Raw genomic sequence first — 24,957 nt, forward strand, 5'->3', positions numbered from 1 at the left:
GGTGGGAATCTAAACTTTACTCTTCGCATGACTGGTTTATGTACATAATAACTCATGATGTGATAATAAATTCTCACCAACATTCTTTGTACATTGATATATAAAGACTTTGAGCTCTGATGTAGATAGTCACTTGTCTGTGATAGAAGATTAGACGATGGATTCCAGCTCTCATAAGATCTATCATGTACACGGATTTGATTCCAGACAACATCTAGAGTTTTACCTGTCCGATAAACCTGATATGGTCTTTGGAGAGGATTGTTTGGCATTTCCCATTGAAAGCCTTAAGAAAGCCTTCAAAGAGGGTATGGATCTCTAATTTTATATTTTAATTGTTTGAAACAATAAAGCAACTAAATATAATTGAGCAAATTTATTGTCGGGGTGTGGGACATCAATGGGGGTAACCACACTGACTTAGTCATATCAGCTAAAGAAAGCAAAGGAAGACTTGTGCCATTAGCCTTTTATTTGATAACCTGGAACCTATGACAGAAATATTAATGCATATCATACACAATTCTGGAGAGTGTTTCCATATTGCTGTATTAATTGAGTTGGGATACAGGAATTCAAACACTAAAAATATTTTTTTTAAAGTCAGCATAGGTTAGATCAAATGTAAAAAAAAATTAAAAAAAAAGCTAATATATCTTGCCTCTATGTAGTGTAATCAGTAAAGGGTATAAATTAGAAGCCATAGATTCCTGAAATGACTTTCTATGTATAACTAAAGAAACCATAAAGTAGTTTATAATTTCTTAAAAGGTTGACTTAATTTTCACAGAAAATGTTCTAAGGATTCCTCCTCAAAGGCTCCTTTGGGTTTTTAGATGAAGATATCTAATTTAAATGTAATTTTTTTTTTATAATTTAAAAAAAACTTTAAGTTTATAGATCCTATTAGAGAAAAAAGATCAGCATTAAAAAAACAATGACGAATAGCAAACACAGTGGTCGGCACCAAGCCCCAGTGTAGAGACAACACACTTATGGAGCAACCCACAAATAAAATAGTATGTGAACAGTTCCCTTAGGATGGCCAGTAAGATACTGTCTGTAACGGGTGCTGAACCAATCAAGAGCAGTAGAGTCCATAAAATGTGTCCATAAAGAAGATGGCAGCACTCACCAGTACAGTGGATCAATATCTTCTTAATTAAAGTGCAGTCAACTAGCAGCCTGTGCAGCATGTGCAGCCAGACACAGAAGCCAACATCGATCAGCAGAATGGGTGACAGCTGTTGCACGTGATCAACGCACACTTCATCAGACCCTGCCTCCTTCGTCCATGACACGCACCCATGAACACCTCAGCTGTGACATAAATGAAGGTAAGCTTACAGATTAAAAATACACATGAAAATGATAAAAAACAATAAATCTGTAATACAAAACTGACTCACATGAATACATTAAAATCTAGTCTGTCATTTAATCCTAGGTTTCCTTGTGCATTGGTTTGTAATATCCAACGTGCTTCTGCCTGCAATACCTGATGTGATGTCACTGTTTGGCCCTGCCCCTTTTGTATTTTGGCGACATTCTTTAGTGTATTTAAACCCTACCTGTATCTGCACCATGTACACTGATCTGAGGAAGGTGGCTCCCCCAAAACATAAGGAAGGAAGGTGGCTCCCCCAAAACGTGTCATCCTTGTACATTATTGTTTTCTTATGTTCTAATAAACCACTCCGGTGTTTTTACCAATACCTCTGGTTGGCATCCACGTTATTTTGGTATTAGCAGCACCTTTACAAGGGTCAAGTTTTCCTTCTTCGCCTTCTCTGCCTGCAATAGGGCTTTATGTCTATCTTAACCTTCTTGTACATTAACCCTTTCCAGGCCATGAAAGATTAGACTATTAGGATCTTCTTAATGTGTTTTGTTTAAATGGCAAATAAAACATGGAGCACCTTTTTTGGAGTGGATAGAATAGATGTGTTCACAAAATCTTTTATTCATCTGTCTTTTTGTGCTCCCTATATAAAAGCACCCACATTTACAGGAAATAGCATAAACTACCCATGGAGTACGACAAGTAATTCAATCGTGTATCACTATTATAAATCCTCCAACTACATAGGCTTTTCCAGATAATAAATGTGGGCACCATGTACAGGTGTCACATTTAAAGTTACCTGTAGGACCCATTTTGCTTAACCAGTCTGTATCTTTTTTCTTCTTAGAATCAAAAGAATTGCAGGTGAGTGCATCCTTTAAAGGGGTACTACCGTGCTGACAACTTATCCCCTATCTAAAGGATAGGGGATAAGTTGCCTGATCACGCGGGGTCCCGCCGCTGGGGATCCCCGCGATCTCGGACACAGCACCCCGCTCTCATCAGGCCCGAGAGCGAACATCCGTGGACTTGCATTGAGGGGCGGAGCGTGATGTCACACTGGGCGGAGCTGTGACGTCACGATCACCGGCCCCGTCATCAGACCTGGAGCGGATGTTCGCTCCAGGGCCTGATGAGAGCGGGGTGCTGCATGCGAGATCGCAGGGGTCCCCAGCAGCGGGACCCCGCGCGATCAGGCAACTTATCCTCTATCCTTTAGATAGGGGATAAGTTGTCAGCACGGTAGTACCCCTTTAAGTTCTTACATCTTCTAAAGGCTACGGGAGGTTTATCTTGGACCAGTTTACCTAGATCAGGATCATTTTTTATTAAAAAAAAAGTTTTTGTTAATGGCATTTTTAACGTCAGCAAGGGGACTAAATTTTTATGAAAATGAGAAAAGATTTTTCCCATCTTTTGCTAGAGTTCTTTTCTTATTATTATGACCGCTTAACAAACTTCTATCCTTATTTAGGGCTCGTGTTCATGCTTCATCAAGGATTTTTTTCAGAATACATTCTCGCCATTAAAGGGGTACTCCTGTGGAAAACTTTTTTTTTTTTATCAACTGGTGCCAGAAAGTTAAACAGATTTGTAAATTACTTCTATTAGAAAATCTTAATTCTTCCAGTACTTTTTAGGGGCTGTATACTACACAGGAAATGTTTTCTTTTTGGATTTCTCTTATGTCACGACCTAGGTGCTCTCTGCTGACCTCTGCTGTCCATTTTAGGAACTGTCCAGAGCAGCCTATGTTTGCTATGGGGATTTTCTCCTGCTCTGGACAGTTCCTAAAATGGACAGCAGAGGTCAGCAGAGAGCACCGTGGTCGTGACATAAGAGAAATCCAAAAAGAAAAATATTTACTCTGTAGTATACAGCCCCTAAAAAGTACTGGAAGGATTAATATTTTTTAATAGAAGTAATTTACAAATCTGTTTAACTTTCTGGCACCAGTTGATCTAAAAAAAATAGTTTTCCACAGGAGTACTCCTTTAATCTCTTCTTCAGTTTGTCAGCTTGGACCATGAAGCTAGCTTCAGAATTATGTATATGGCGAAGATATAAAAATTAGCCATAAGGCACTGCTCACTTTACATGGTCTGGATGATAGCTGACGAAATGAAGAAGGGAATTACAGGCTGTGGGCTTTCTAAAACTCGAAGTGACCAACTGACTATTATCTGTCTATCTATCTGAACCAGAATATATAAAAAATTGAGTTTCTCCAAATCTAATTTGGATGTAAATTTGAGGTTCATATTGTTAGATGCATTAAGATGTTGTACAAAATCATAAAAGTCCGATGAGGTGCCATCCCAGGCTATAATACACAATATTATCCAAACCCCACACCTAGATGCTACTCCAGGTGGGGGTGCAAAACCCTTTTCAAAGCACCCTCCCTAAAACTTCACTTTTATTTCCATTGCATGTTAAAATGTTGTTGGGGGTAAACAGAACAGTTTAAAAGCCCAGCTGATCTCGTCCAACTGATATAAGGTATTACTATTTGGTATTCCAAATAATGATTCCAAATAATGTATCTCCTGTGCCTGCAGTGCTACAGGATCTATATTGTTGACACTCAGCTGTATCTAAAAACCAAACACCAAAGCCTCCCCTTTTACATGTTTCGTGACAGCAGTCACGTCATCAGGGGTATATGAGGCATAAGACACGCGGCGGCCCTTAATTGCACCTTATATAGTTTCCGTCCCTTCATCCATCCCAAGAGTTCTCCAATCACTTCCCAGTATGCTCCCCAAGTGCTGGTATCCAACCAATCCTAGTTTAGTTTCTAAGGATAATTTGCTTACCTCATATGTGCGCCAATTTCCCCATGCTCCGTATTTCCTGTCCCTCTATGAACTCTTTCCCCTGCCTATTATTAAAGTTCCGCTATTTCCGGTGTTTGTCGGTCACGTGAGGTCTTCAGTGACGATTCTGTTGATCATTGGATAGCCCGATCATGTGGTTCAAGTGCCTCATGATTGGCTCATTATCTGTCAAAACCAACATAGTGGATGTTTTGGATGTAACCACTACTCGCGCATGCGCGCAAACTTAGAAAAAATCAGCAACATACCACATTAGGTCCTTCAACTCCTCGGGCATGCGCGCGAACTTAGAATTAATGTATTCCTAAACCTGGGTAAATGATATAGACTCTGAAGAAGCTTTTTTCCTAAATGTATTTATTACCTCTATTGATGGTTTTATTTTTGGTTTTATTATTAGTTTTATTTACGGCTATATGCATGTTACAACATAATTAGAGATTAGAAATGATGCTGAACAAGGGAAAAAAGAGAGAAAAAAAGGGGGAAGAAAAAAGAAATTGAAAAAGATGAAATTAAATAATGTCAGCCACTGAACTGAAAAAAATATCTATAGAGGGGTGCAGACCACAGGGATGATAGGCACTATATATGGGTTCCAGAGAACTTTTTAACTCTATTAGTTGGGGATATACGCTAAGTCCAAAAATTACTAAGGGAACGGATTATCTTGTTGATATCTCCATTGGGATTACTTTCTAATCAGAAACCATCTGATATCGAGATTTTAAGGCTCCGCCTGTCTTATTCATTCAACCCCCTATTATGTATCCATCTTATTATAAATCCAACCTTGGAATAAATTACAAAAATGCAGAAAACGAAAAATCTTCATTGAGTCCAAATGGACTCTTACTACCCAATCTAAAAATCCATCTGGATTCCTCTTTCAATAACTCTTTATCAATATTGCCTTTCCTCTGGCCCAAATGTTTCTGACAAATTCCCCAAAATTTGATGTTAAACATGCTGTCTCTATGTACTGTCCTCATGTGCCTAGATAAAGGTGTTTCACTATTAGTCCTAATTGTACTCAGATGTTTGGAAATGCGTCTTTTAAATTCTTGAGTCGTTTTTCCTACATATAACTTCGGACATTGACACTGTGCTACATATACAATATTTTTAGAGGAACAGTTAAGGAATTGTCTTATTTGATATGTTCGTCCATCTGTTGGATTAGTGAATTCCTTCACTTTAGGTATAAATTTACAAAAGTCACATCGACCACATGGAAATGAGCCCACTACTTTGGTGCTGCCACCCCGGTCTCGTTCTCTCGGATTGCCATCCGGACTGAGGTGGCTGCGTACCTGAAGGTCCCTCAGGTTAGGACCACGTCTACAAGTTAACATGGGCCTAACTCCTACCACCTCTCGGAGATCATGATCTGCTTGAAGTAGAGGCCAGAACCTCCGCATAATGTTCATGATTCTGGTAGCATATCCATCATATGTGCCTATGCATCTTATGGCATTTTGTGTGGGGGCTTGTCTACCCGATGCGAGAAGAGCCCTTCTCTCACTCTGGGTAGCTCTATTTTCCGCTCTTCTCACATGGTTCCTCGGATGGCCCCTAGCCTCAAACCTCCTAGACAATTCTCTACATTCAGCCTTAAAGGCCCCATCCTCTGAACAGTTCCTCTTAGCTCTTAAGAACTGTCCTACGGGGATGCTCTTTTTTAATGAGACAGGGTGCCAGCTCTGCCAATGCAAAAATCCGTTTGTAGATGTCGGTTTTCTGAAAACCTGGGTTTGAATCTTGTTATCCTGATCAATATAAATTGACAAATCAAGGAAATTGATGTGCCTACCAACTACTTCGTGAGTGAAATGCATGCCAATATTGTTGTGGTTAAGAGCTTCCATAAATAAAGTAAATAAAGTGCTATCCCCCTCCCACAAAATCAACACATCATCAATAAAACGTCCCCAAAATAAAATGTGCTCAGTATATTGTGAAAACTCTTCAGAAAAAACAATCGTGTCCTCCCACCACCCTAAAAAAAGATTTGCATAATTTGGTGCACAAGTGGACCCCATTGCAGTGCCTTGTGTCTGAAAATAAATAGTGTCATTAAATAAAAAATAATTGTGTGTAAGAACAAATCGTAATAAATCGATTACAAATTCCGTGTGATTTTTAAAGTGAATACTCCGTGTATCAAGAAATTTCTTGGTGGCTTGGATCCCCAAATCGTGTCTAATATTAGAGTATAGACTCTCCACATCTATACTCATTAAAGTGGTGGTGTTAGTGACCGTAATGTCCTGAAGTTTGTTCACTGTATCTTTTGTATCTTTAAGATACGACGGTAAAGATGTGACTAGAGGGGCAAGAAAAGAATCAACATAAATGCTGGCACCCTGTGTCATATTGTCATTCCCCGAAACTATTGGACGCCCTTTAAGAGGGCGTACACTCTTGTGGGTTTTCGGAAGAGAGTAGAAGGTTGCTATAGTTGGATGTTCATTAAATATGAATTTGAACTCTTCTATTGATATCAAATTCTTCTCTCTCGCTTCCGTGAGTAGTGTTCTCAAATCCGCTAGGAAGGGCACTGTTGGATCAGATCTCAATCTTTGATATTTCTCTGTATCATCTAGGAGGGTCATTGTCATCTTTATATATTCATCTCTATCCATAATCACAATATTCCCGCCCTTGTCTGAGGGCTTGATAATAATATCCGCCCTCAGACAAAGGCGCACTGCCTCCTGTTCATCTGGTGTTAAATTAGCATGGACAAGATCTTGTTTTGGTCTAATTTTACCTAGCTCCTTTGTGACCATGTTGACAAATGTCTCACTGTTACCATACTGTGATATTGATGGATATATTTTTGATTTAGGCTTAAGGGTGGTTAGCGGTCCCACACAACCACTCTAACCCTCTTCATTCTCCAATAGGAGATCCTCTAGGGCTTCTGTAGCCTCCAACTCCCTTGATCTAAATAATAGGGAGGGATCATTATGTTGTTTGTGCCATTTGTGTAACGCCAATTTTCTGGCATACAGATTAATGTCTTTCACCCAGTTGAAAAGGTCAAACCTGGGTGTCGGAGTGAAAGAGAGCCCCTTTTCCAACAGTGACTTTTCCGAAGCTGACAGACCGTACCTGGAAAAATTATAGATACATAATTCATTTGGTTCCCTATTAGTTGTACCCAAATCAAAATCAATTTCCATATTTTGGGGACCTTGTTCCCCAAGAGGATGCCCATACTCAAATTCATCTGCGTCATTTAATGTGGCTGGAATGCTAGAGACGGGAACTGATTCCCTTGCGGAATTGCCGTCTGAGGGTTGCCTGTTTGTTGGTTGCCTGGAGGTTGATGTAGGGGCACGGGGGGGAGGCCCTGACCTAAAAAACGGGTCATAGTAGTCTGAGACATATTTGCATTTCCACCTGATCTCTGTTGGATTAGTTGTAAATTTGGCTGAGAGGGAGGGTTCCCCTGCTGACATGTACCACTTGTTATATTCATATGGGGCGCTACACCTTGTCCCAATAGAGTGGTCTGATGTCCTATTTGTGTAGGCATATTCTGTCCTTGAGATGGACCATAGGAACCCAAATGTCCAGAACCACTGGAAGCAATTCTGTGAGGACTCTCGACCCATGATTGTGCTCCTCTCTGTCTGTTCTGTGGATTAGGTTGTCTCTTATTCTGCTGATTATAAGGTTTGTTTCTACCTCCTTGATATTTCCTTTTAGCACCTCCTCTTGAACTACTACTATCAGAATGGTAATCCTCTGCACCAGATGTCTCAGATTCTGATACCTGTCTATTGTTTGGATGATTATATGTAGTAAAACTGCCCCTTTTTTGCCTCTATATGTATATGCCTGGCCGTTGGCAAAGTCAGTATAATCACGTATATATTTACTATGTTTCTTTTCTTTTATTTCGTTCTTATAGAGTTCTATATTTTTTTGTAATTTATTTTCAAAGACAATAAACTCAGGATTGTTAGCAAAAATTTGTATCTCTCCAATCTCCGTCTCAAGTTGTTTATTGATTTTACCCAGATAATCTTTTTCGTAATCACATAAATATTTTATCATACGCAGGGAGTTATCAGTTAATAACTGCTCCCACCCCTGTATAAATGTAGCGTCCTCTTTATGTGAATTGGGCACTATGGGTATTCTCAGCCCCCTATATATGATCTTTTGTTGTAGATAGGTCTCAAAACTGGTAACTCCCCACCAGGACCTAACACAATTTTTATATGTTTTTGTCAAGTTACGGAAAGCTTGTTGTATGTCAATTTGGTTTAAGGGTAGATTTTGGGTAGAAAAAACATGCGTAGCTTCTGCATTAAATTGTTCCAAACTCAATTTTTGTGATAAGAACCCCGCCATACTGCGGGGATGTAACAAAAAAGAAGGGCTCCAAAGGTGATAACACCTAACGTAATTTCAAACAAACAAATGCCCCAGGAGTTGTGCTAGGGTACTATAAACCACAATATTATCCAAACACCACACCTAGATGCTACTCCAGGTGGGGGTGCAAAACCCTTTTCAAAGCACCCTCCCTAAAACTTCACTTTTATTTCCATTGCATGTTAAAATGTTGTTGGGGGTAAACAGAACAGTTTAAAAGCCCAGCTGATCTCGTCCAACTGATATAAGGTATTACTATTTGGTATTCCAAATAATGTATCTCCTGTGCCTGCAGTGCTACAGGATCTATATTGTTGACACTCAGCTGTATCTAAAAACCTAACACCAAAGCCTCCCTCCGGGCTTTTAAACTGTTCTGTTTACCCCCAACAACATTTTAACATGCAATGGAAATAAAAGTGAAGTTTTAGGGAGGGTGCTTTGAAAAGGGTTTTGCACCCCCACCTGGAGTAGCATCTAGGTGTGGGGTTTGGATAATATTGTGGTTTATAGTACCCTAGCACAACTCCTGGGGCATTTGTTTGTTTGAAATCCCAGGCTATAAACACATAATCTATAGCACCTCATCAAACTATAAAAGGCATTTCTCTCCACAAAAATAACACGTTTTTCAAAAGCTGCCACGTAAAGGTTGGCAAAAGTGCATGCAACAGGGGTGCCCATGGCCACCCCCCCGAATTGTTTAAACCATTCATTATCAAACTGAAATGCGTTGTTTTGAAGTACAAATAATAAGCCATCACAGATTAAATCAATTAAGTTCTCATTTCTACAGTCTCTACCAAATTGTCTCTAATCATATCCACTCCCAATTGTTGAGGAATACTTGTATATAGGGATTCAATATCTATTGATGCTAAAATCCCTTTTTCCGGCCAATGTAAATCTTCTAAGCATCCCAAAAACTGATTTGTATCCCTTACCAGCGATGGCACCTCCTGCAGAAGGGGACGTAAGAGCCAGTCCAAATATTCATGTGTGAACAGGCACCAAGAGGCCTCCGCAATTTTAAAGAGCCATCACAATAAACAGATGACCCAGCTTTTTTTAGTGAATGGACACAAATACACCAAGCTTACTCTATATATATGCTGCACCTGCTATTATAAAGAAATGAACAAGAGTATAATAAAATAGCAGAAGAATTGATGAGCACTAAAACCGAATTACGTACTAGATTAACAGAAGAAAAATTCCAACTATTCATAAAGAAACTAGAGAAAAGGATCGGGACTTTACAATCTATGATAAAAGACCAGAAGAAAGACAAATTCATACGTGATAAGACCGATTACGATATGAATAAAGTATTTTCTTTTTGTAATGCAAAATGACAGCGTCAAAGGTGGACAAAAGGAAAAAAGAAACGTTACACCGATTATGGAACTACAGATTCAGAGTCAAGCGGGAACGAGGACTTCTCTAACTCTTAAAATCCACCTTCAGACATGGAAACTGCTTCATCAGTAACCCCTTCTGTCTCCTCACAAAAATCCATTCATCCTTTAGGAGGGTGACAAGAAGAGGCAATAGGAGGAAAAAGAAAATACGTTTTTTTTACAAAAATAAGAAAACAGATCCATAACACACAAGAAAATGTAATGGAACAGGTGAACAGTGACATAGAAGGCTGTACGGTTATAAATCTAACTGACCATATACTTGTCCTGGTACACAAAATTATTTCAAACAAAATAGTTTGTAAATAAGGTCTTAATTATTAGAAAATGAATAGGCAGACCAGTATGCCACCCCATTAGGTGGATAGGGCCCCTGATAAGTCTGCCCCATTAAATAGGTATTCCCCCCTTCAGGTAGATATGTCTATTTATCAGGTAGGCACATCCCCTCATCATGTAGGCAGGCATGAAGGGCTCCCCTAGTATGTAAATAGGGCCCCAGATATACATGTCCCCCCAGTTGGTAAAAAGGTAGGGCTCCCAGACAGAGCTCCAGATAGAAATGACCTCTATTAGGTAGAGCTCCCCCAGTAGGTAGACAGGCACCAGATAGATATGACCCCTTTCAGGTAGTCAGGTAGGGCTCACATTTAAACACTTATACTCCCTAAGTAAGAGCTTTCCAAACTTTTCATTGTGACACCCTTACATAGTTTGATGACCATTCTGTGCCAGTTTGTCCCCCCCCTTTATCACACTCTGTGCCATATCATTCCCCTGTGCCACTATATTCCCCCTTCTCTGATGCTCCCTGTGCCATTATATTTCAGCCCCCCCTTCCTCCTGTACCATTATACTTCAGCCCCACCCTGTGCCATTATGTTTCAACCCCCCTGTGCCATTATATTTCAGCCCCCCGTGCCATTATAATTCATGTTTCAAACCCCCCTGTGCCATTATATTTCAGCCTCCCCGTGTCATTATATTTCAGCCCCCCGTGCCATTATATTTCAGCCCCCCCGTGCCATTATATTTCATCCCCCCGTGCCATTATATTTCAGCCCCCCTCTGTGCCATTATATTTCAGCCCCCCTCTGTGCCATTATATTTCAGCCCCCCTGTGCCATTATATTTCACCCCCCCTGTGCCATTATATTACGCCTTCCCTTCCTTTGCCACATCATTCACTGATTCACCAAACCCCCTCCCCCTGTTTTTACCTGTCCTCCATCCCCATGTGCGCTCCGGCAGACTCAGGGGGTTGGCGGTTATGTTGCTGGACCGCATCCTTGGTCCTGATGGAGGTGCGCTAGATGAGTGACGTCATCATACGCGCCTACGCCGGGACGCCGATGTTCTGCGCGGCCCGATATAGGCTGCAGCATACAGCTGCAGTCTTTAGGAGTTTAGCGATGGGGCGTTTAGATCTGGGTGCCCAAAGAATTCCCCTACCCGGTGATACAATTTCCACATCCCTGCAAAGTACTTGAAGATATCAAGTCTCTTATATTTCTTAGGGACCCCTCTAACATTACATTAGGAGAACGTCATGCTTTAGACACTTTGAAGAAAAGAAGTGATATTGTTATTAAAAAGTCCAATAAGGGCGGTAATACAGTGATCATGACCACTGAATACTATATTAATGAAGCCAAGCGGCAGTTATATAATGAAAAAACCTATGTTAGATTAGTGGAAAATCCCACTCCTAAAATAAAATCTTGTTTGCAAAGTTTCCTTCGTTCCTATACTGTAAAAGGTGGTCTATCAAAAAATAAAGCTGAAAGACTGATTCCTCCTTTCCCTAGTCACTCGCGAAGGTATTTCCTGACGAAGGTACATAAGACCTTGGTCTGCCCCCTGGGGCGTCTTATCGTTCGGGTGTGGATCGATCACTGAGCCATTGTCCAAATATTTGGACTGGCTCATACGTCCCCTTCTGCAGGAGGTGCCATCGCTGGTAAGGGATACAAAACAGCTTTTGGGATGCTTAGAAGATTTACATTGGCCGGAAAAAGGGATTTTATCATCAATAAATATTGAATCCCTATATACAAGTATTCCTCAACAAATGGGAGTGGATATGATTAGAGACATTTTGGTGAAGACTAGTAGAAATATGAATTTAATTGATGGCTTATTATTTGTACTTCAAAACAACACATTTCAGTTTGATAATGCAAGGTTTAAACAAATCAGGGGGGGGGGGGGGTCATGGGCTTCCCCGTGGCATGCACTTTTGCCAACCTTTACGTGGCAGCTTTTGAAAAGTGTTTTATTTTTGTGGACAGAAATTCCTTTTTAAGTTCAATGAGGTGCTATCTCAGGTTTGTATATGATGTGTTTATAGCCTGGGATGGCACCTCATCGGACTTTTATGATTATGTGCAACATCTTAATGCAGCTAACAATTTGAACCTCAAATTTATATCCAAAGTAGATGAGGAGAAACTCCAATTTTTAGATGTTCTGCTTCAGATAGATAATAGTCAGTTGGTCACTTCTAGTTTTAGAAAGCCCACAGCGTGTAATTCCCTTCTTCAGTTTGTCAGCTATCATCCAGACCATGTGAAGTGAGCAGTGCCTTATGGCCAATTTTTACATTTATGCCGTATAAATAATTCTGAAGCTAGCTTCATGGTCCAAGCCGATGAACTGAAGAAGAGATTAATGGCGAGAAACTATCCTTAAAAAATATTTGATGAAGCATGGACACGAGCCCTAAATCATGATAGAAGAAGTTTGTTAAGCAGTAATAAGAAGAAAAGAAAAACTCTAGCAAAATTTAGTCCCCTTGCTGACGTTTAAAATGTCATTAACAAAAACTGATTTATAATTAAAAATGATCCTGATCTAGGTAAACTGGTCCAAGATAAACCTCTCGAAGCCTTTAGAAGATGTAAGAACTTAAAGGATGCACTCACCTACAGTTCTTTTGATTCTAAGAAGAAAAAAGGTACAGACTGATTAAGCAAAATGGGTCCTACAGGTAACTTTAAATGTGACACCTGTACATGGTGCCCACATTTATTACCTGGAAAAGCCTTTGTAGTTGGAGAATTTAGAATAGTGATACACAATTTAATTACTTGTCATACTCCATGGGTAGTTTATGCTATTTCCTGTAAATGTGGGTGCTTTTATATAGGGAGCACAAAAAGACCCATGAATGTTAGATTTCGTGAACACATCTATTCTATCCGCTCCAAAATAGGTGCTACACATTTTATTTGCCATTTAAACAAAACACATAGGGCCTCATTTACTAAGAGTGTCGGGCTTTTACAAGTGGGAAAAGTTGTTTCAGACTTGCAGGATTCCTTTCTATTTACTATTGGGAAAAGTCGGGAACATTTTCTGACCAGCTTTTTCTAGGTGGAAAATTCCAGCCATTTACCCACAGGATTTATTGTGAATTCAATAGTAAATCGGTCGGGTTGTGAACCAACGCCCCTTTTCAGACTGACCACGCCCCCTTTGCGACAAACCATGCCCCCTTTTCGGCTTTTCACAGTGCAATGTCTTGTTTGTCAGATTTTCCAGGCGCACACTGTCGCACACTGGCGCAGACAGGCGCAGACATGTCTCAGACATGTCTCAGACACTCTGCGCCAAAATAACCAGACAAAAACTGGTTGGTTTTAGCTTAGTAAATGAGGCCCATTAAGGAGATCCTAATTGTCTAGTCTTTCACGGCCTGGAAAGGGTTAATGCAAAAGAAGGTCAAGATAGACATGAAGCCCTATTGCAGGCCGAAGCACGTTGGATATTACGAACCAATGCACAAGGAAATCTAGGATTAAATGACAGACTAGATTATAGTGTATTCGTTTGAGTCAGTTTTGTATTACAGATTATTGTTTTTAATTGTTTTCATGTGTATTTTTAATCTGTAAGCTTACCTTCATGTATGTCACAGCTGAGGTTTTAATGGGTGTCATGGACGAAGGAGGCAGGGTCTGATGAAGCTTGCGTTGCGCATGCGCAACAGCTGTCACCCATTCTGCTGATCGATGTTGGCATCCGTGTCCGGCTGCACATGCTGCTAGTTGGCTGCACTTTAATAAAGAAGATATTAATCCTCTGTACTGGTGAGTGCTGCCATCTTCTTCTTTATGGATATATATATATATATATATATATACAATGTTTTCATATGTTTTTGGAAGTTATATTGTCATATGTGATGGTTTAACCACAACATCTATGAGAATTCAATATATTTCATGTTTCAGTATGGAATTTTAAAAATTTTTTGTAGGTCATATTAAAGGAGATGTCCTGATTGATTTTAGCCTTGGTTCCCTGGTTCATCATCTCATTGCACCCAGTGAGTTTTTCAATCACATCATAGTCCTGAAGGTCAAAGACCGATGCATCATGGAGCTGAAGAGATGGCTGAACACACGTACTGGAGCATTCGATTGGGGACATGCTGCAAAACTTCATGGAGAGATGCAAGAAAACAGGTAGTTTGTTCAACTGTAAGTGAAACCCCAATGTTATTGCTAGTAAACAAGAAATTTAAAGGCATATAAAATTAATTTTCAGACAGAATTTCTTCTACTTACCTTATTTCTGCTTTGCTTGCCTATTCAAGGACAGATTTTGGACTTGTCAGTAGAAAAATCTACATTTGTCTGTAAAACATTATTCTTATCGATATGGCCCTGTCCTGTATAATAATGGGAACCATTGGAGGGGCACAGTATAGACTAGATACTTAGCATACCGATGCTGAGGGAGTGAAGGGGTGGCAAAAGCAAGAATGCTCAGATTAGGGATTTATCAGTTGGAGGGTTCATGCAGGGGTTGTGCAACGTTGATCAGGGAAGTTAGGGTTTATGTTTTGTTGAGTTTTTTTTTTGCATCATGCACAATTTGTACAGTAGGCCAAGAAAAAAAGACCTGGCCTGCTGAGCTTAAAAAATATACTCCACTGGTGCCTAGCATCCCTTATTACCACTGAATACAGTGGAGCAGAACATCTGTTACTAAGCTGGGGCTTTGCAATAGCCAATAGCCTTCGGACGAGGAAAAGCGCCCGCGGTCCGCCGCCTGCCACATTAAATAAAAAATTTTAAAATTTAATTGCCCGGCACACACCCAGGCCCGGAGAACGGTGTTGCTGGCTGCTGTTTGGCATCTCCCACACAGCCACGGCAGCCCTGTAAGAGAATCGCAGTGGCTGCCTGGGAGAGGCGCTTTGAAATCTGGCGTGGCGCTGCTGCAATTAGACGTAAGATCACGTCACCGTGGCGGGGACGTGACCTCACGTCTAAACGCAGCAGCGCCACGTCAGAGTTCACTGTGCCACCAATCAGTGCGCCCGCCGCCCTGCTCTCTCTCTATCTTGTACAGGGCCCTGCTTGTCATCTGTGTGCAGAGCCCCGCTTGTCCTCAGTGTACAGAGCCCTGATTGTCCTCAGGTACAGAATCCTGCTTTTCCTCAGTGTACAGAGCCATGCTTGTCCTTAGTGTACAGAGCCCTGCTTGTCCTCAGTGTAAAGAGCCCTGCTTGTCCTCAGTGTACAGAGCCCTGCTTGTCCTCAGTGTACAGAGCCCTGTTCGTCCTCAGTGTACAGAGCCCCACTTGTCCTCAGTGTACAGAGCCCCGCTTGTCCTCAGTGTACAGCGCCCCACTTGTCCTCAGTGTACAGAGCCCCGCTTGTCCTCAGTATACAGGGCCCCACTTGTCCTCAGTATACAGAGCCCCGCTTGTCCTCAGTGTACAGAGCCCCAATTACCCTCAGTGTACAGAGCTCCGCTTGTCCTCAGTGTACAGGACCCCGCTTGTACTCAGTGTACAGGGCCCCGCTTGTCCTCAGTGTACAGGGCCCTGCTTGTCCTCAGTGTCCAGAGCCCTGCTTGTCCTCAGTGTACAGAGCCCTGCTTGTCCTCAGTGTACGGAGCCCCGCTTGTCCTTAGTGTACGGAGCCCTGCTTGTCCACAGTGTACAGAGCCCCGCTTGTCCTCTGTGTACAGGGCCCCGCTTGTCCTCGGTGTACAGAGCCCCACCTGTCCTTGGTGTACAGAGCCCCGCCTGTCCTCGGTGTACAGAGCCCCGCTTGTCCTCAGTGTACAGAGCCCTGCTTGTCCTTAGTAAACAAAGTCCTGCTTGTCCTCAGTATGCGGGGCCCTGCTTGTCCTCAGTGTACAGGGCCCCACTTGTCCTCAGTGTACAGAGCCCTGCTTGTCCTTAGTAAACAAAGTCCTGCTTGTCCTCAGTGCACAGAGCCCTGCTTGTCCTCAGTGTACAGAGCCCCGCTTGTCCTCAGTGAACAGAGCCCCGCTTGTCCTCAGTGTACAGAGCCCCGCTTTTCCTCAGTATGCAGGGCCCCACTTGTCCTCAGTGTACAGGGCCCTGTTTGTCCTCAGTGTACAGAGCCCTGCTTGTCAACAGTGTACAGAGCCCTGCTTGTCCTCAGTGTACAGATCCCTGCTTGTCCTCAGTGTACAGAGCCCGATTTGTCCTCAGTGTACAGAGCCCCACTTGTCCTCAGTGTACAGAGCACGGCTTGTCCTCAGCGTACAGAGCAACGCTTTTCCTCATTGTACAGCGCCCCGCTTGTCCTCAGTGTACAGAGCCCCGCCTGTCCTTGGTGTACAGAGCCCAGCCTGTCCTCGGTGTACAGAGCCAAGCCTGTCCTCGATCAGCAGAGCCCCGCCTGTCCTCGGTGTACAGAGCCCTGCTGAAGAAGTGCCCTGATCCCTCTTCTGGCTTTCTCTGTGCACAGAGCCCTGCTTGTTCTCAGTGTACAGGGCCCCGCTTGTCCTCAGTGTACAGGGCCCCTCTTGTCATCAGTGTACAGAGCCCTGCTTGTCCTCAGTGTACAGAGCCCTGCTAGTCCTCAGTGTAAAGGGCCCCGCTGGTCCTCAGTGTACAGGGCCCCGGTTGTCCTCAGTGTACAAAGCCCTGCTTGTCCTCAGTGTACAGGGCCCTGCTCTTCCTCAGTGTACAGAGCCCTGCTTGTCCTCAGTGTACGGAACCCTGCTTGTCCTCAGTGTACAGAGCCCCGCTTGTCCTTAGTGTACGGAGCCCTGCTTGTCCTCAGGGTACAGAGCCCCGCTTGTCCTCAGTATACAGGGCCCCGCTTGTCCTCAGTGTACAGGGCCCTGCTTGTCCACAGTGTACAGAGCCCTGCCTGTCCTTAGTGTACGGAGCCCGGCTTGTCCTCAGTGTACAGAGCCCCGCTTGTCCTCAGTGTACAGAACCCCGCTTGTCCTCAGTGTACAGGGCCCTGCTTTTCCTCAGTGTAAAGGGCCCCGCTTGTCCTCGGTGTACAGAGCCCCGCCTGTCCTTGGTGTACAGAGCCCCGCCTGTACTCAGTGTACAGATCCCCGCCTGTCCTCGGTGTATAGAGCCACGCCTGTCCTCGATGTACAGAGCCCCGCCTTTTCTCGGTGTACAGAGCCCCGCCTGTCCTCGATATACAGAGCCCCGCCTGTCCTCGGTGTACAGAGCCCTGCCAAAGAAGGGCCCTGATAACTTTGCCGACTTTCTCAGTGCACAGAGCCCTGCTTATCCTCAGTGTACAGAGCCCTACTTGTCCTCAGTGTACAGAGCCCCGCATGTCCTCAGTATAAAGTGCCCCACTTGTCCTCAATGCACAGAGCCCCGCTTGTCCTCAGTGTACAGAGCCCAGCTTTCCTCAGTGTACAGGGCCCCGCTTGTCCTCAGTGTACAGGGCCCCGCTTGTCCTCAGTGTACAGAGCTCCGCTTGTCCTCAGTGTACAGGGCCCTGCTTGTCCTCAGTGTACAGAGCCCTGCTTGTCCTCAGTGTACAGAACCCTGCTTGTCCTCAGTGTACAGAGCCCCGTTTGTCCTCAGTGTACAGAGCCCGGCTTGTCCTCAGTGTACAGAGCCCTACTTGTCCTCAGTGTACAGAGCACGGCTTGTCCTCAGCGTACAGAGCACCGCTTGTCCTCAGTGTACAGGGCCCCGCTTGTCCTCAGTGTACAGAGCCCCGCTTGCCCTCAGTGTACAGAGACCCGCTTGTCCTCAGTGTACAAGGCCCTGCTTGTCCTCAGTGTACAGGGCCCCGCTTGTCCTCAGTGTACAGGGCCCTGCTTGTCCTCAGTGTACAGAGCCCTGCTTGTCCTCAGTGTAGTTAGCCCCGCTTGTCCTCAGTGTACAGAGCCCCGCTTGTCCTCGGTGTACAGGGCCCCGCTGGTCCTCAGTGTACAGGGCTCTGCTTGTCCTCAGTGTACAGGGCCCCGCTTGTCCTCGGTTTACAGAGCCCCGCCTGTCCTTGGTCTACAGAGCCTCGCATGTCCTCGGTGTACAGAGCCCTGCCTGTTCTCGATGTACAGAGCCCTCCCTGTTCTCGGTGTACCGAGCCCCACTTGTCCTCAGTGTACAGAGCCCCGCTTGTCCTCAGTATACAGGGCCCCGCTTGTCCTCAGTGTACAGAGCCCCGCTTGCCCTCAGTGTACAGAGCCCCACTTGTCCTCAGTGTACAGGGCCCCGCTTGTCCTCAGTGTACAGGGCCCCGCTTGTCCTCAGTGTACAGGGCCCTGCTTGTCCTCAGTGTACAGAGCCCGGCTTGTCCTCAGTGTACAGAGCCCTGCCTGTCCTCAGTGTATGGAGCCCGGCTTGTCCTCAGTGTACAGGGCGCCGCTTGTCCTCAGTGTACAGAACCCCACTTGCCCTCAGTGTACAGAGCCCCGCTTGTCCTCAGTGTACAAGGCCCTGCTTGTCCTCAGTGTACAGGGCCCCGCTTGTCCTCAGTGTACAGGGCCCTGCTTGTCCTCAGTGTACAGGGCCCTGCTTGTCCTCAGTGTACAGGACCCCGCTTGTCCTCAGTGTAGTTAGCCCCGCTTGTCCTCAGTGTACAGAGCCCCGCTTGTCCTCGGTGTACAGGGCCCCGCTGGTCCTCAGTGTACAGGGCTCTGCTTGTCCTCAGTGTACAGGGCCCCGCTTGTCCTCGGTTTACAGAGCCCCGCCTTTCCTTGGTCTACAGAGCCCCGCATGTCCTCGGTGTACAGAGCCCCGCCTGTCCTCGGTGTACAGAGCCCCGCCTGTCCTCGATGTACAGAGCCCTGCCTGTTCTCGGTGTACAGAGCCCCGCCTGTCCTCGGTATACAGAGCCCCGCCTGTCCTCGGTGTACAGAGCCCTGCCGAAGAAGTGCCCTGATCCCTCTGCCGGCTTTCTCAGTGCACAGATCCCTGCTTGTCCTCAGTGTACAGAGCCCCGCTTGTCCTCAGTATACAGGGCCCCGCTTGTCCTCAGTGTACAGAGCCCCGCTTGCCCTCAGTGTACAGAGCCCTGCCTGTCCTCAGTGTACGGAGCCCGGCTTGTCCTCAGTGTACAGAGCCCCGCTTGTCCTCAGTGTACAGAACCCTGCTTGTCCTCAGTGTACAGAGCCCGGCTTGTCCTCAGTGTACGGAGCCCTACTTGTCCTCAGTGTACAGAGCACAGCTTGTCTGCAGAGTACAGAGCAACGCTTGTCCTCAGTGTACAGGGCGCCGCTTGTCCTCAGTGTACAGAACCCCGCTTGCCCTCAGTGTACAGAGCCCCGCTTGTCCTCAGTGTACAAGGCCCTGCTTGTCCTCAGTGTACAGGGCCACGCTTGTCCTCAGTGTACAGGGCCCTGCTTGTCCTCAGTGTACAGGGCCCTGCTTGTCCTCAGTGTACAGGACCCCGCTTGTCCTCAGTGTAGTTAGCCCCGCTTGTCCTCAGTGTACAGAGCCCCGCTTGTCCTCGGTGTACAGGGCCCCGCTGGTCCTCAGTGTACAGGGCTCTGCTTGTCCTCAGTGTACAGGGCCCCGCTTGTCCTCGGTTTACAGAGCCCCGCCTGTCCTTGGTCTACAGAGCCCCGCATGTCCTCGGTGTACAGAGCCCCGCCTGTCCTCGGTGTACAGAGCCCCGCCTGTCCTCGATGTACAGAGCCCTGCCTGTTCTCGGTGTACAGAGCCCCGCCTGTCCTCGGTATACAGAGCCCCGCCTGTCCTCGGTGTACAGAGCCCTGCCGAAGAAGTGCCCTGATCCCTCTGCCGGCTTTCTCAGTGCACAGATCCCTGCTTGTCCTCAGTGTACAGAGCCCCGCTTGTCCTCAGTATACAGGGCCCTGCTTGTCCTCAGTGTACAGAGCCCCGCTTGCCCTCAGTGTACAGAGCCCCAACTGTCCTCAGTGTACAGGGCCCCGCTTGTCCTCAGTGTACAGGGCCCCACTTGTCCTCAGTGTACAGTGCCCTGCTTGTCCTCAGTGTACAGAGCCCTGCTTGTCCTCAGTGTACAGAGCCCTGCTTGTCCTCAGTGTACAGAGCCCTGCTTGTCCTCAGTGTACAGAGCTCTGCTTGTTCTCAGTGTACAGAGCCCTGCTTGTCCTCAGTGTACAGAGCCCTGCTTGTCCTCAGTGTACAGTGCCCTGCTTGTCCTCAGTGTACAGAGCCCTGCTTGTCCTCAGTGTACAGAGCCCAGCTTCTCCTTAGTGTACAGAGCCCTGCTTGTCCTCAGTGTACAGAGCCCCACTTGTCCTCAGTGTACAGAGCCCCCCTTGTCCTCAGTGTACAGAGCCCCGCCTGTCCTCGGTGTACAGAGCCCTGCCGAAGAAGTGCCCTGATCTCTCTGCCGACTTTCTCAGTGTACAGAGCCCTGCTTGTCCTCAGTGTACAGGGCCCCACTTGTCCTCAGTGTACAGGGCCCCGCTTGTCCTCAGTGTACAGGGCCCCACTTGTCCTCAGTGTACAGGGCCCCGCTTGTCCTCAGTGTACAGGACCCCGCTTGTCCTCAGTGTACAGAGCCCCGCTTGCCCTCAGTGTACAGAGCCCCGCTTGTCCTCAGTGTACAGGGCCCCGCTTGTCCTCAGTGTACAGGGCCCCGCTTGTCCTGAGTGTACAGGGCCCTGCTTGTCCTCAGTGTACAGTGCCCTGCTTGTCATCAGTGTACAGAGCCCCGCTTCTCCTTAGTGTACGAAGCCCTGCTTGTCCTCAGTGTACAGAGCCCGGCTTGTCCTCAGTGTACAGAGCCCCACTTGTCCTCAGTGTACAGAGCCCCACTTGTCCTCAGTGTACAGAGCCCCGCCTGTCCTCGGTGTACAGAGCCCTGCCGAAGAAGTGCCCTGATCTCTCTGCCGACTTTCTCAGTGTACATAGCCCTGTTTGTCCTCAGTGTACAGGGCCCCGCTTGTCCTCAGTGTACAGGGCCCCGCTTGTCCTCAGTGTATAGGGCCCCGCTTGTTCTCGGTGTACAGAGCCCCGCTTGTCCTTGGTGTACAGAGCCCCACTTGTCCTCGGTGTACAGAGCCTCAGTGTACAGAGCCCGTCTGTCCTCGGTGTACAGACCCCCGCCTATCCTCGGTGTACAGAGCCCAGCCTGTCCTCGGTGTACAGAGTGTGGAGCTGGGAGGACAAACTAATTTTACATGCAGAGGACAGCCTTTTATTTAGGGATAGGATAGATAGGACCTAAACTATGTGATGGGGAAAATACAAGAATATAGAAAGTATTCAGCCTTATGAATCCATTCGTCAACAATAATATTGCCCCCTTAAGGGAAAAAAATAGGAAAAAACATTGAATCCATCTAAGACTCAATTAAAATCTTAAGCACAGAGGAAAGTTTCAAATATTTAGTAATATTCATAGGAATAGATGACTGAACCGAACCTGTAGAAGCTGAGTCAGCCAGAACTTTGCCAATAGTTTGCTCTAGCTACAGCTCTAACTTTGGGTGTTTCAGCAGAACCTACCAAAAAAAAAAAACATCAGCCCCATCGTAAAAAGGAGAAGGAGGCCAAATCTCATGACTTTAGGGATTCCCATTATGCCTTTCAAACAGCTCCCCCTCCCAGTCAATCAGGAGGCAGGGGAGAGGTGATGTCAAAATCACTGTAAATGCATATGCATTTAGCTTCAACAGCCTTTTTAGAGATAGCAGGTGTTGGGTGAAGATCTCTGTGAGGGACACTGAGCAGTGAACAACACAGATAGGAGTAGGAGCCACATATAAAGTAATTGTGCTAAAGCAGCAGAGAGAGAGTTCTGTATCTGTTCTGTGCAAAATCAGTTTTAATTAGAAGTTAAGTTTGACAGTTTTTTTTTAGTTTTACACTAATTGTAAAGAAGCAGCATAGAGGGTTTTGTGTCAATTTTGTGCACTTTCTAGGATGCCAATCCTGTTGCTGCAGCCCAAAATGGAAATCTTTTTTCACCTCAAAAGCCATTGCTTCTTCACTTTTCAAGAACAAGACCTGTTTCTATTCTGAACAAGGGACAATTTTTGCACCACTTAGGAAAAAGCCATTGCTTCTTCTGATACCTCTGTGAACATGTAAACACCAGTTTCTGCTTTTCAAAAAGAAATAATTTTTAGACATTCATTTTAAACAAATAAAAGATCTGCTAGCGCAGTGTGTTTTTATTTAACCTGCTAATTACCACCGCTAATTACCCATAGCCATTCATGTTACCGTCAACATCAAAGTAAACAAAAAATGCTAAAAATAAAATTAACTCCTTAAGGTCTAAGCCCATTTTGAGCCTAAGGACCAGGCCAATTTTATTTTTTCGTTTTCGTTTTTTCCTTCTCATCTTTTAGAATCCATAACTCTTTTATATTTCCATCCAAAGACCCATATGAGGGCTTGTTACCTGTGTGATTAATTGTACTTTGTGATGAAACCTCTCAATTTACCATCCAATGTACCGTGAACCCAAAAAAAAAATTTTTTAGTGAGGAAATTTAAATTGAAATCCAAATTTTGCTAATTTTAGAGGGTTTTGTTTTCACACTGCGCACTTTACGGTAAAAATGACGTTTTCTTTATTCTCAGGGTCAATAGGATTAAAATGATAATCAGGTTTAGATACTTTTCTATTATTGTACTTCTTTTAAAAAATATCAATTTTTTTAACAAAATCAGTATATTTAAAATCTCTCTATTTGGACCACCTATAACTTTTTAATTTTTCCGTATACGGGGCTGTATGAGGGCTCATTTTTTGCGCCATGACCTGTAGATTTTTTTGTGTACCGCAATTGTGTATAGATGACATTTTGATCGCTTTTTATAACAATTTTTGTGAATGTCATGTGACTAATCAGCAGCAACTTTGTACTTTTTTTTTTAACGTTTACGTCGTTCACCGTATGGGATCATTAACATTATATTTTGATAGATTGGACATTTGCACAAGCGTCGATAAAAAATATGTTAAATAATTATAATGCCTTTGCTTTTTTGAGTAAAATAGGTAAAAGGGGTGATTTAAATTCTTATTGGGGGATTTTTCACATTTTTTTCCTTTTTTTTTCCTTTTTTTTCCTTTAATTTTTAACTCATTGGGCCTCATTTACTAAGCTGAAACCAACAAGTTTTTGTCAGGGTTTTCTAAGTTATTTTGGTGCATAGTGTCTGAGACATGTCTCAGACATGTCTCAGACACTGTGTGACAGTATGCACCAGGAAAATCCAACTAACCCGACATTGCCTTGTAAAAATCCAAAAGGGGCGTGGTCTGTCACCGAGGGGTGTGGCCATCCCACAAAGGGGCGTGGTTTCATAACCTGACCTATTTACTATTGAATTCACAGAAAATCCTGTGGATAAATGGCTGGAAATTTTAACCTAGAAAAAGCTGGTCAGAAAATGTTCCTGACTTTTCCCTGTAGTAAATAAGGAGGAATCCTGCAAGTCTGAAACAACATTTCCCACTAGTAAAAAACCGACACTCTTAGTAAATGAGGCCCATTATGTCCCCATAGAGGACTATTCATGGCAATCATTAGATTGGCAATACTGTTCAGTGCTATGCATATGCATAGCACTGATCAGTATTATCAGCAATCTTCAGCTTTGGTCTGCTGGAAGGCAGATCAGAGCAGAAGACCCCGGGAAGGCAGCTAGGCAGGTGAGGGGACCTCCGGCTGCCATCTTAGCTGATCTGGTTTCCCGGCTGCTGACAGCAGAAGAGAGAGATACCAGGACATGGGGAGTGCAGGTAGTTCTGGAATTTTAGTTAAAAAAAAACTTGTACATGAGATATCTCCTTTAAGGGGTTAGAATGATTATGAAAAAAAAAAAAAAGAAAAAAAGACAAAACTTGATACATGGCACACCAACCTTGCTTGAATTAAAGTTTTGCTATTACTGCTAGGAACCAATAATAGAAAAGTAACTGCTGAGTTCTCAAGCCACACTATCGATGCTGACTGTAGGACAATAACTGTTCCTTTTTTTTAATCTCTTTCAGTGATCGTTCAGTGGACAAAGAAGAGAAAGTCAGATCGATCGTTCAGCATGTTGTGAAATGTTACCCTGAGATGAAAAATATGACGGATCCGATAGTCTTACCACCAGCAGATTGTATCATCAGTTTTTGGCTCCTAGATTCCATCTGTAAAGACCAAAATGACTACAGGAGATATCTCAGGAAGTTCTCAGGGTTGTTGAAACCTGGAGGACACCTCATATTAATTGGGGGATTAGATATAACATATTACACAGTTGGGAAAGACAAGTTCCATGCTTTCCCATATGATGAGGATTTTGTCAGGAAAGCTCTAGTTGGAGAAGGATTTGTTATAGATAACTGCAAGGTTCAGAAGAGAACAAATGTAAGTGACCTTGTTGACTATAAGGCCATCATTTTCATTGCAGCCCACAAGGAGAAATAGACATTAGAAGCATACTAAATCTTTTAAAAAATCCTGTTCATTTGCTCATATTGAGCTCAGTGTACAAAAGGTATTTTTCCCCAAAATATCCAATAGTGCTATTTTATTAGAAGGAAAAACAAGTAAAGATGCTCACCACTGCTAATGTCCTATTTCCATAAACCGACTTGTTTAAAGTGTACCTCTCATGAAACAAACTTTTAAACATATTAAAGATAAAGCCCTACTGAACAACTTTTCAATTGCTTTTGTTTGTAAATTTTCCCTCCTTTCATGTTTTTTTACTTTAAAAACTCTTTCAATCCTGTCAGCAAGCATTTCAGACTCAGTGAGGGAG

At 44.3% G+C, this 24,957-nt stretch overlaps 1 protein-coding gene across 1 annotated transcript; it reads left to right on the forward strand.

Moving 5' to 3' along the window:
• Positions 1 to 157: 157 nt before the first annotated feature.
• LOC130293675 (indolethylamine N-methyltransferase-like) lies at positions 158 to 24,620 on the forward strand. Its single transcript, XM_056542664.1, has 3 exons — positions 158 to 308; positions 14,260 to 14,467; positions 24,197 to 24,620. Exons 1-3 carry the CDS (start codon positions 158 to 160, stop codon positions 24,618 to 24,620), a joined length of 783 nt encoding a protein of 260 aa, XP_056398639.1.
• Positions 24,621 to 24,957: the final 337 nt, after the last annotated feature.

The sequence above is a fragment of the Hyla sarda genome, chromosome 10 (genome assembly GCF_029499605.1).
Source record: "Hyla sarda isolate aHylSar1 chromosome 10, aHylSar1.hap1, whole genome shotgun sequence".
Taxonomy (NCBI): domain Eukaryota; kingdom Metazoa; phylum Chordata; class Amphibia; order Anura; family Hylidae; genus Hyla; species Hyla sarda.

Coding starts and splice junctions, on each gene's coding strand:
- LOC130293675 (XM_056542664.1), top strand. CDS start 158: ATGGATTCCAGCTCTCATAAGATCTATCATGTACACGGATTTGATTCC. Junction 309..14,259: donor TAAGAAAGCCTTCAAAGAGG/GTATGGATCTCT, acceptor AATTTTTTGTAG/GTCATATTAAAGGAGATGTC. Junction 14,468..24,196: donor GGAGAGATGCAAGAAAACAG/GTAGTTTGTTCA, acceptor AATCTCTTTCAG/TGATCGTTCAGTGGACAAAG.